Source organism: Atta cephalotes (genome assembly GCF_000143395.1).
Source record: "Atta cephalotes unplaced genomic scaffold scaffold00045, whole genome shotgun sequence".
In the NCBI taxonomy this organism is placed as follows: domain Eukaryota; kingdom Metazoa; phylum Arthropoda; class Insecta; order Hymenoptera; family Formicidae; genus Atta; species Atta cephalotes.
Genome location: NW_012130109.1, coordinates 443,162 through 456,402, shown reverse-complemented (window position 1 = coordinate 456,402; position 13,241 = coordinate 443,162). Strand labels below are relative to the sequence as shown.

The window sequence follows — 13,241 nt, the reverse complement described above, 5'->3', positions numbered from 1 at the left end:
TATATATATATATATATATATATATATATATATATATATTGAGAATTTACGGACTGCCTTTGAGAATTGATGAAGAATCATCAGACTAATTTATTACATATAACATATATATGTAAAATATATTTTTAATATAACATACATGTATAAAATATTTTTTTCCGCAATCTTTGAAAAATAATAATTATTTTTGTCATTCATTTAAAACTTTTTTCTCACGCTTTGAACATAAGATTTCATGCTGCAGGGACAAGTGCTCGATAATGGATGATGTAATCGACTGCTCCAAATTATATTTTCCAGCATATTAAGAGTGGAAGAAATGGAGGCATAGAGTGCCTTATAATTTTATATCGATCACGTTCACCCGGTTTTTTTGTAGTAGGTAGAGAAAGATGACTTGACACTATGCCTTTAAAGACGTTTTCAAGCTACTTTTTCATAAAAAGCTGGCAGTCGGGAATTCGTTCCGTTATATTTATATTTATATTTATTACAATTAACATCGCACATTTTATTTTTTGTGTTATATCATTCTGATATTAAATTCTAATTATGTATTAATTGCAACTTGCGTGTATTTTCGGTAGCATCATCAAATTTAAAAAACTCTTTGTTAAATTCATCGCTTTGTACTTCAGTCTCTCCCTTTATGCTTATTTTTTCATCCTTTCTTTCATTTTTCGCAAAAACAATCCCAATCGTCAGACAGTACTGAACTGAAATCGTTATATCCCGACGCTTTGTGCTGCACTCCGATTACAATCATGATTCGCAGTTCGATGTTTTTCGCGGCGTATGAGAAAAACGCAGACATTATTTCTTGTGAAATTATCGGAGTGCAGGAAGCTGCATACGTGTGCAACACCTCGTAAATAAGGCGTATTAGTGCTTGTCATGAAATATACAACTAACAGTCACGACTCAAAAAGTCTCTTAAATAGTGTCTACGTATAAAGATATTGATCACTTACTCGTGTGTAATGAACGATAACGACAATTTTCTAATGGCAGAATTTATTCCTTCTAAGCTATCAGAGAAATGTTTCGCTCGTTACATCGGTCGTTTCCAACCGTAATGCGTTCTTACTTCCATCACGTTAGAAATGTTCTGGATAATGTTGTTACACGTCTGTGCATAAATCTTAGGCAGTTATGTACGTACGTCATAAATCATAGCCAGAGTACAGGATGTAGCGGAACTATCGCTCAAATATAGATAGTGCTAAGATAAACTTTGCGGAATGCCAATTGTTTCAACCTGTAAAGACATCAATCATTCCTGACTGATATACAGTTAAAAAGAAGATTGATTTGATATCCGAATAAATAGAAAAGAATTTTATTCTTCATACAAGTTCCTTCAAATTTTAATTATATTTGCATATTTCGACTACATTATTAATTATAAAGACGTTAGAAAGTAAATTGGAATTATTGCTTTATTCTTTAATATTATTTTCTTCTATTCTGAATCGCGCGAACGTCTGAAGGTTATTGTACCGTTCTTTCACTCTTCAATTTGCAACGCGTGAGATAGTTACATTGTTCCAACGCATGTTATTTCTGTAAATCATAACCGCAATTGAATGCGATGCAATTATGGAAAAGCAATCGATATCTCTGCTCGCGAGAGGATACACGTCCGATCGGTCATTACCGATGATTTCTCTTGACTTGCGCTCTTTCTCTTTCTTTCTCAAGAGGATAATTGACGCCCGGTTTATTATCCTTGCGAGTCACTCTCTTGACTAGTGACTTTACTCTCTCATAGGACAACGACACGCACAATGGTGTCGTCGGTACCGTCTTCTATTTGCCTGGGTTATTCATGAGGGACCATCTTTCTCTTTTGCAGAAGCCGAATGCTGCGTCGGTGAGGCTGCCAGCGAGGCATGCTGGGAACCTTGTTATTGCGTTCTCCTGCAGGACGAGCAGACCCTCACGGCTTACAGGAGCGAGGACATGGCGGTGAGTACATTTTTCTTTAAAAGCCTTTCCGATTCCCCTGGATTTATCCATCCTACGGCTGTTTCGCTCTCACCTCTGCGCCCATGCGACAGTATCATAAAGCATGAGACGGATTTACACTGTCGCTGTTACATGTTTGTTTTCCATAATGCGCGTTTTGTCGGATCTACTCTCTTCACTATATCAGTGGTTCTCATAGAATGTATTGTCAAATTCTGCATAATATTAAATCTGTAGTGTCAAATTTAACTTAACGTGAGTCGCCACTGCTCCTACTAAATATATCATTATTTTTTGTCAAAATGAAAGTTAAATTTAACATTATTGTGTCAATTGGACACTATATATAGTGTTAAATTGACACTGTATAATGTCAAATATAATCATTGTTTTAATATACGAGGGCAAATCAATAAGTTTTTAGAAAAACATAGTAAAACACATTTTTTTTATCGATATTCATTTTTATTTCTCAACATAGTCTCCTTTCAGCTCGATACTCACTTGATCCAACGATTCTCCAACTTTTTCAAGTCGAATAATATGATTTGTCCAACCTTTCAAATTAAGCCTCTGTTTAAGTCGGCGATGAGCTGATGGTGAATCTCTTTCCTCCGAACCATTTCTTCAGCAAATTTTTGGAAACAAGAAATAGTCGCAGAGGGCAAAATCTGGCGAATATGCTGGATGGGAAAGCAATTCATAGGAATTCGTTGAATTTGATCATCGGTGTCGGGCACGTGTGAACCCATGCATTGTTTTGATGAAGAAGAAGAGCATTTTCTTCTTCGTCAAATGGGGACGTTTTTTCTTTAAAGTGTTGTTGAAACGGTCCAATAAGGCTGCGTAGCAATCATTTGCTTCGACAGAAGATAATCGATATGAATTATACCGCGTATCCCAAAAAACTGTGGCCATCATCTTTCCAGCCGACTTTACGGTCTTCGCCTTTTTCGGAGCTGATTCAGGGTGAAGTCCATTGTTTTGACTGTTCCTTCGTCTCGGTGAAGTAATGGATCCATGTTTCGTCCACAGTAATGAATCGACGCAGAAATTCAACTGGATTATGTTGAAACATCTCCAAACATCTCCATTGTTTTGAAATCGTCATACGGTCGCGCTTACGGTTCACAGTGAGCAAACGCGACACCCATCTTGCCGATAGCTTTTTCATATCCAATTGTTCGTGCAAAATTGAAATTGTGCCATGTGATATGCCTGTGGCCTCAACAAGCTCGCGCACATTCACTCGTCGATCAGTCAAAACAATATTGTGGATTTTATCGACGATTTCTGGCGTAGCAGCCTCAATTGGACGTCCCGAACGAGGTGCATCACATGTGCGATTACGTTTAAATTCATTCACCCAATTGTATACAGTCGCAAACGCTGATGTGCTATGAACATTATCCAACTCTGCTTTGATTTCTTTCAGCATTAAACTTTTCATATGATGTTTGATCATTGCACGAAACTCGTTTTTTTCCATTTTGCAAAAAATACAAAGGTTGTTCGCTTTAATCGTCTACAGAAATGAAACCACGCGATAATTTCCGCTCAAAATTTGACAGTAATCAGCTGAGAGATGCTACTTGTCAAAAAGTAACTTGTCAAAAGTGACATTGCGAGTTTGACAGATTTTCTAAGAACTTATTGATTTGTTTTCGTAACATAACGGATATATTTAGTAGAAATAGTGGCAACTCACGTTAGGTTAAATTTGACGCTATAGATTTAATAATATGTATTTATGAAGGAATAATTATAAATCAAATAAGAGAAAGAATTCTATTTTTAGTCGAAGCGAATCTTGGTTCTTAATATAATAATATTCATATGCAAATTTGCAAATATATTTTTTCAGTTCTATAAACTACACGCCGGTTCGGTTTATCGGATTTAAAAAGCAATCATAAAGCTGGAAATAACATCACAAATTAAATTGATTGTAAAAAAGGTATTTATAAATGCACGAATATTATATTAAGCATTAAGATCTATCAAAATTTCAGGATTATGAATAGATTTTCTCTTATTTGATTTATCGGCCTAATTTCCACTTATAATTGAATAATTATAAATTTTAGTATTGCATTTCAAATATTTATGGTATTCAAATGTTAATTGCTTTTGCGAACATAATTTTGTAGATTATAACCGTTTTTAAATTCTTTTTGAGTAAGAAATTGCAATTGTGAATTTTCGCGTTATCCTGTATTTTTGTGAATTTCGATTAGTATATAAGTTATTTGCGAAATTTGTTAATAACATAATTTCAAAAGTTTAGTAATATTTTCTTGAAAACTTTTCTTCGCTCGTTGTAATTACTTTTACAATGTAATTACGCAATCCTTTTACAATGTCTTTACAATGTCTTTACGAATCTTCAAATTCGCATATCAAAGAACCTGTTTGATCGCTGAGTAAAATGCCACGGCAAAGGGAGCGCCGACCTCTAATTCGATTAGAAAGTTTATACTCCGTTGACTGACACGAACATATACGAGAACGCTTTGAAGACTATAAACTTCTGTCCGCAACCGCGGATCGTTGCAAATAACATTGAAGATTATTCGGAATCGTCTCTTATACGTGCTACGGGATCCATCGACAATTCTCTCTCAATCCATTTAGTTGATAGAAAAAATCATTCCTGCTGCTGTGTCACCGTACGAATTGCTGTGCTTACGACACGTCACGCGTTGGAACATCCGAGACGTTCAATGTTTCATTCGGTATAAACACACAATAACATAATATTATACGCATATTTTATACTTTTTATCAAGAGAATCATGAATTGCACGAATTCAGTCCCGTAATCTGTGTGAATGTGTATATGGAATAGTTTTACTCGGCAATATTTCTACTTAATTTTACTCGGTTTAGCGACAATTGAATTCCATTTTTGCACGATATCCGTTAAATCTACGTTACACGCATTAGAGACTGAAGATTGCGAATTAAAGATTAAAATTCGATCAATCAGATAATTTTAATTTTAATCCATTTCTGATTGTTTGGATTTTAATTTTCAATTTGCAATCTCAATCTTCGATGTGACACGCGCTTTACAAAGCGAGGAATAAGTTTGCTTGAATACCCGCAATGAATTTAATGTAATGATATTTTAAAATAATACACAAATAAAAAAATATCATATCAAGAGAGATGGGGATCTTATTTCTCTGGATATTGATACAAATAGCAAACATATAAAAAATACATCTATTGCTTTTAGCTCTTGGCAAAGTAAATACATGAAGACACGCAAATAGCTTCTGCTTCGCAGAGCAACGCAAACACATAAAATCACCTGAGCTGTCATGAAAGCGTTAAACTTGCAAGTTACGCGACTTTACGAGCGGTTAAGCTTTTTCTTTACGGTAACAAAATATTTGAATAGAATTTCTTGTACTATCATGTGAGAAATATTCCATGTTGCCGGAAATTTACACAACTAATACGTATTCGGTGATTCGTGCGATAGATATCTTTAATCCCATATTATATGTTTAATTAATGGTTTACAATTGTCTAATCTCATGTTCATTTCTAATTTGTGCTCCGCGAAATCGATTCGGAGTAACAGGTAAAAAGAATAAAACGAAGATAACAAGCACGAGACAACGGATATTTCGTGTTTCGGAATCGCTTCATTCCCTTGTGTCCTTCCGCCATCGTATCTCGAGTTTCTTTTTTCTACCTGTAATTTCCTCGGAGTGTGAACTCCGACCATTACTTAGAAAAGCGTATTATCTTCGACACACACACAGCGAGAGCTACTTTCCTCCGATCTAAGACTTTCTCGTGCCAATGTAAGAGATGTTCACACAATTGATATTATCATTATTAATAAATATATTTTTTAACTGTATCACACATTGATTATTATATCTAATTTATATCAAAGATATAAATATTAAATTTTTTTTACAAAAATATTTAAGATATTTAAAAAATTGATATTATTGCTTATTTATATTTAATTTATAGTTTACTTTTCTAATTTATTAAAAATATTTTTATATATAATTTTATGCTTTTAAAATTTATATTATTACGGAAAGAACGGTTTTGCTGAAGTATTTAAAAATTTAGAAACAGCATTTTAAAATAATTTTAATTGAGATTTATAATAATGCTACAAAAGTTTTAATATTTTAGTAATCAGTTTAAGGGTCCAACATAATTATTTTAATGGTCTAAAGTTAAACAAAATTATTTTTAGATTTTTGGCTGCACATTTTTAAATGCTGCAACAAAACCGTTCTTTCCGCAAATATTGTATTTCACTGACAGGATTTATTTTAAATTGCTAAGTATAACATATTTTACAATGCTATTTCCAGGTTACGAATTGATGAAAGTTTAAGAATATCCCTAAACATATTTTAGCTATTATAAGTGGTAACCATTATGTATTTAAGGTTATCTGAGAACTTCCACAAAATTTACTCCGCAAAGCATCTTTTTTCTTGCTTACATTTCGCGAAGAGAGAATTTTGCGAATTTATTCCTGCAGGGCTATTCTGTAACATTCAAGTTTCATAATCGTTATAACACCGTTGCAGCTTTTATATTATGGTAAAAAAAACTGCACGATGATGTTATAACGATAAACGAGAAACTTAAGAGTTTCAGAATAAGGCTGCTGTATATCTTATTTATATTCAACAATCGTTCTAGAATATCTTAAATTTCTTCTTTATGAAGAGATTTTTACTTCCGATTGCTGTTAAACAGAAGGAATACTTATATGCGTTTCACAGAAATCGGTCAATAATGAAAATGCCGACGTTGGCTTTTTACACTGAGAGAAAAGTGCTTGGTATTTATAATTATAATTACATATTACTATAATTATGATTATTATTATTACTATAATAATAATAATAACAGTAACTATATGTATAGTTCTAGCAATGTATGTAGTTGGCAATCTAAAAGGATTATAATTATAATTATTATAAATATAAACTAGTTGAAATTACCATAAAAATTATTCAAATATAATTTTAGCAAAATTATTCACTATGATTTTTTTGACTGTTTTCAAGTCTAAAAAATTCGGCGTGCAGTTCAAATAACTATATAAATATGATATATGTATATGCATGTATAATACATACATACATACACACGTATATATTACGTGTTTCGGTTAATTTTGAGGGACTTTTTGCAAAAAGAAACACGTTTATTTTAGGGAAATGTTAAATTATATTTTATTTAAAATATTTTCCACCGCTAGCTACAACTTTTTCCCACTTTTCTGGCAGTAAGTAGATTTCTCGATTTGTATTTTGAAGTGCTGATCAGCAAGGCCGTACTACATCAATTAAAATAAATAATAATCCGAAGGAGCACAGTCTGTTGAATACACGGCATGTGGTAAGATTTTCCATTGAAATACTGTTAACGTGTCTTTAACTGTTTTTACACATGTGGTCGAGCATTATCGTGCAAAATCATTTTGTGTTTTCTTTGAGCTGTTATTGGCCGTTTTTAATTTAAAGAACGATTCAAATCGATTAATTGTTGTTGATAAATGTTGTTCAACAGTAATTGATTTTCAGCAACTCATAATACACGCCCTTTCATGTCCCAAATGCACAACAAAACCTTGCTTCTGTGAATGTTGCGTTTTGAAGTCGATGTCGGTTGGCCTGGATTTACCTAGGATTTTTTTATGCTTAGGATAGTAAATCTATTTTTCATTGCCGATTATTATTTGATTCAAAAACTACTTCTTTTTCTGACGAGAAAGCAATGAAGTATAAATGATTAAACGATTTTGAGTAGCCAATTCAGACAATTCAGAACATGCGGAATCTACTTGCCTTCTTTTTCATTGCATGTAAATGATCAGAAATGATTGATTTATTAAGATTTAATGTTTCAGTTAATTCTTTAAGCGTTTGAGTTGAATTTCCAACAATGCCTGCAATTCGGCATCTTCGAACTTTTTTGCTTAGCCTGAACGTTCTTTGTCTTTCAAGTAAAAAATCACCACTTTTACATCGTCAATACTAATATTTACACGTTTTAACTGATGAAGCAGACTCAGAATAAGTTCCTGAGATGAATCGGTGAGCTTGGGCCTTTTTCTTCGAATCAAAGCAGTAAAGTAGTAGATGATGAAAATGATCTTTATTACGTTCCATTTTCAATCTAACTAAAAAGTATGATTATGTTTACGAATGCACAGAACCTGTGTCAAATTATTTATAGAAATGTCCAAGCTATGACGTGACGTATCCAATTTTAAAATCTCTTTAGTAGATCTGTAGCTATCTATATGAACTCTCAAAATTAATCGCAACATCTAATACAAATTCACATGTTTAAGCATTAAAGATCCAGCTTCGACCGTTATGAGCACTTAGTTCCTATTTTCTATTGATTGTGTTTTCACATGTGCGATCCAATTTCTAAGCTTCTTATACTTTAATGACATTACATTTAATGACATTTGTTTGGATTAGATTAATCATATTGTTTTCCACAATCATTAAAATTGATTCTTAATTTAATTGTTTATATTAAAGATAAAATCTGAATATTTTGTCGGACAGATTTTTTTTTTTAAATAAAAGATATTGAATATAATCTACAGCTTATAGATTCTTACAATTTTGTTAAGTATTCTTTCTTGTTGCATTATTATTCCAAAATGTTTATTTTATTTTAACAAAATTCCATTACTATTTATTGTTCTGCTTATAATCTATAAACACAATAATCCGCAAGTAGCAATCCTGAATAAACCAAAAATTAATACTGCGAAGAGAAAATAAATATGCAAAATAGTATGCATTAGGTAACACAATGGATTTGTTGGTGCAGCTTCTTCATCATTAACTATTTCGTCAAGTAGGATTTGGCACCTGGTGAAGTTCGACAATCAAAGGTCGAGCTGAATACGTAGGTCGAGCGTACGCGCGTATATACACGGAGTTGTTGGCATTATATACGGTACTTGCATGTCACATCGTCACTATATATAACGAGAAACCGGAACTCGAATCCCATTCAGTGGATCGTTCTCTGAAACGTTGCATTCTCGTGCAGTCAGAGGTCCTTGTAAATCCCTGGAGTTGGCCTTTAACCCTCGAGAAACTCGTGATACGCAACGTCGGATGTCGAATTAGTTAATTTCAACGTTGTGTCGTGCTGCAAATTTGTCTTCATAAATGTATTTCTATTATTCTATCATCTAAGCTATATTATGTTTTTCAATCAGTGTTATTCACGATCTATGTTTATTATACCTGGTCTGACTATTCTATGTTCTAATTATTTCCCATAAATAAAATGCATTTTCTAGAATCTTTCCTTTAAAATTCTATCCAGATTTCTTAATTAATTTGTTTGATTTAATATTTATTTTATGTAGTCGCACTTATATATAAGCGATTAAAAATTTATTAGACAAATGTTTAAAATAGGAATCATCCTGTAAATTTTTTAGAAATTATTTTGATTGTGTCGCAAATATTCTTGAATATTTTCATAAAATATTTTTTGTGTTAAATTAAGCATTTAATATGAAAGGAAGGAACTGCTTTAGAAAAATTTGAATTTACGTTTTTGTATTTTGATTATAAGATATAAATATGTGTTACATTATTCATATATATCTTAAACTTTTTAGATGAGAAATCTTTATTATGGTAGGCGACAGATAAGAAACTGGATGTAAATTTAAAAATTAAACTTAACGATTCGCCTGAATCATTTTTTATACAATTTCGTTCATGAAGATTTTGGATTAGATTTCACGTAGTGTAGTCTGTTAAAGGAATAGTCTTCTCAGCATTTCAGCATATTGCGAAACAGACGCGGGACCCTCTGATTAGTACCTTCATCGTGTACTCAGTTCCTTACTTTGAGAACTTGCTTTCTCATCTCGTGCCGCTTCTCGTCTCCCTTCCGTCCGTTCCGACTGTCGCCGTCGCTGTCTTCGTCTTCGCGAACTTCATGTAGTCACTCGCACATCTCTACTACCGTGCCTTGTTATTACTAAATCAAGACAAGCGCCCTAATCTTCCCTCTCCTTCTATCTCTTCGTCCTTTCCTTCTTCTATATGTAATCACATTCAAGGGATCCAGGAATACAACTCTCTGCTTCGTTATTTGCCGCCGAGACCAACTTGAAAGAACAGGGTTAACGGCCATTGAAAGATTTTTTTTTTTCTTAAATGGATCTTTTTCTCTTCCGGGATAATCAAACTTAAAAGAATAGAAGCCTCGAAATTCTACAGTTAACATTTTTCTATTGTAAGTCATCAAGACCGAAAGACAGTTTTGGTCTCACAAATATAAACTATTCCCAAAATTGATATAAACGGTTTATATTTAACGAAAAATAAATTAAAAAACAATTTTATTGAAAAATAATAATTATTTTTATTATAAAAATAATAATTAATTTTAATATTTTGTTCTTTAAGTTTTTATAACAAAAACATAGAAGGTACTTTATACTTACAGCCCAGGCTGTCTTATAATTTTTATTGTTAGGAAAATTATTATGAAAATGAGAAATAAAAGATATTTGAAAAGAAAATTGTCTGTTATTTGAATTAATATTAAGTAATAAAAATATATATATATATATATATAAATGTATACATAGAAATAAGAAAATTTAATATTTTTTGTAACTAATTATTATATAATTGAAACAAATGGATAAAAAAATTTGGATTTTTAATTTTATTCCAAAGAATTTTAATTCTATAAATCGAAGAAGATTAGAATAATAAAAATTATCTATTTTCTACAAAGTCTCAGTGTTTTATTATCGAGGTATTATTAAAATTAGTTTCGATTGTATACGTCGAATTTCACACTTTGAATCTTGTCGCGATTTTTTGCGTTTTTGTTATAACGTTTTACGATGTAACGGTTTATCTTTTATTTCTTCCGAAATAGCAGCGATTCGCAAAGTGCAAAATATTTTGTTGCTTTAATCCATTAATATTGATTTAATGGATATGAAAGGCTCGTCTGTTATTATTGTAGCTTTTTCGTTATGTAATGCGAAAGGAGATGTAAGTAATGCAAACTAGCGTAAGTGGATGCAAAAAAGAGTATTAGTCTTATATAGTAAGATGAGCATGAGAGAGTATCGCTTCGAGAATAAGCTTAATTTACGAAGTAATCTAAACTTATTGCGATGCATAAGCATTTTGTTGATTAACGGTTTATCGATATAATTTAATTTTTAATCAGGCTAATTTAATCAGATTGAGTTTTAATGTAACTTGTTTTTTTTTAGTTTTACGAAGCTTTTAAGATAAGCTATATAGGATAAACTTTTTCTCAGGTTATTTTAATTTCGTGATCTTTTGCTAATAACTTACTACTAACTTGAATATTCTTCTAGTAACGATGCATTTGCATTTTGTTCTGATTGTAGGTTTTGACGATGGCATATTATTATCATTCGTCCCAATTTATGCATTGTGATTAGACTCCTCGATACGCACGACCAAACTTGATCCAGTCTGGTGATAAATTATGCACAGGGTGTCTCGAAAGATAGCGCGCACCCTCTCTGTGCTTTCATCCCTCGATAATGGTCCCCTTGATGCATCCAAGGACATCTTCCTTGCCTTCCATTTACGCCGACCAATCGCATCTCTCTTTGAGTCCCTAAAGCACCTATTTTCAGTTATATCAACTGCTATTATAGAAATTTTTCGAAGTAGTGATTAAATAATATGCATATTTTCTAAGTATACATATAATATACATATACAATTTATGTATTGTACTGAGGAAAGTGGGAGAATTGTGCGAGATAATTTTGGTTTAGTACTTTTCCAATAAACGAAGCCACAACCGCGATGAAATTTTATTTTAGACTAGACGTAATTCTTTTCAAATATAACCATAAGTTATAATTTGAAAATGTAATTAACGGTAAAAGTGAGAAAAATGAAATTACATATTTCGATAATAATTTTGACATCTAGAAAATAAGATGGTAAATCCGGATTTCTTATTTTGTTTATTTAATTGTGCATATTGTGTACGTCTTTTGAGATATTATTCATTGAATTAAGTTAAAAGTCTTTAAATAATCGTTTTTCTTATCAAATCAATTCGCGGCAGAAAATTGTGCGCATTGATAATTCTAAGTTTCCTCTCAATGAAAAGTATACTATTTGCGAAGAATTCGAAAGATATGGAACTCTGCCAAGTCGACTAACTAAAAGTAATATGATATCAATGTTGTAATTTCATATTTCACAATATATAAATGTAATATAACACATAGTGTTACATAACAGTCCAAGTAACATCTCAAGTCGAGAGAAATGATGTTTGATGTCAAAATGATGATTTTTGATTACAAAATTTGATTGTTTATTGATTTTAATTATCAAAATAAAATGATTGAAATTTTGATTTTTTGGTTGATTTGTGTGCATTTCTTAGGAATAACATTGTAAGATACGAAATTATAACATTAACATTATGTTACTTTTAATTTGTGTCAATTGGATGGTTTTTTAATGCTATCTGTGTTCTGAATAAATCCATAAAGAATGCAATGAAGCTGATGACGCTGAGAATTACATATGCGATTTTTGTTTCATTAATTAATTTTTCCAATTTTTGTATTATTTTTTCAAAGTTTATATTAATTTTGTATTGACATTTGCATAATAATATAATCTATTTTTTTCATTATTTTATCAATATTCCATGAAACATTTTCTACGAAATATTTAATTTGTTAATTTTATATTAATTTCTTACGATTTTTGCTTTGCCCACAATTACCTAACCCACGCGCATAACTATTCGACGAGCGAAAAAATTTTTTGTTTTTACTTTTTTTACTTTCGCCAAATATAACATTATTAAATCAAAAATTGTTTAATATGAGAATGCATATCGATAGAAGAATGTTTATAATTTGTATTTCCGTATTAACTTCAATTTGAAAAATCACACACTAACAATGAATTTCCTTCGGAATTTCCTTTAAATGCGCATAATTTCTTATACTTTTCCCTACATCATATTTTTTTAAAAGTTATGTCTATTTAAGATAAAAGTAGTGTCTATTTAAGGAATTTTAAAAAATAATTTTGTGCATACTTACACTCTAAATTTCTTATAGAAATCTCATTCCAAAAAAGTGAAAATATAAAATCACCTTTCACACACACACACACACACACACACACACACACACACACACACACACACACACACACACACACACACACACACACACACACACACACACA

At 31.5% G+C, this 13,241-nt stretch overlaps 1 protein-coding gene across 1 annotated transcript in view; it reads left to right on the top strand.

Moving 5' to 3' along the window:
* LOC105622479 overlaps positions 1–13,241 on the top strand; it is a 101,797-nt gene that overhangs the window by 33,740 nt on the left and 54,816 nt on the right. The window contains exon 2 of the mRNA XM_012203897.1: positions 1,856–1,968. Within this exon, the coding sequence (XP_012059287.1) occupies positions 1,856–1,968 (113 nt within the window). The remainder of the gene's footprint in view (positions 1–1,855; positions 1,969–13,241) is intronic.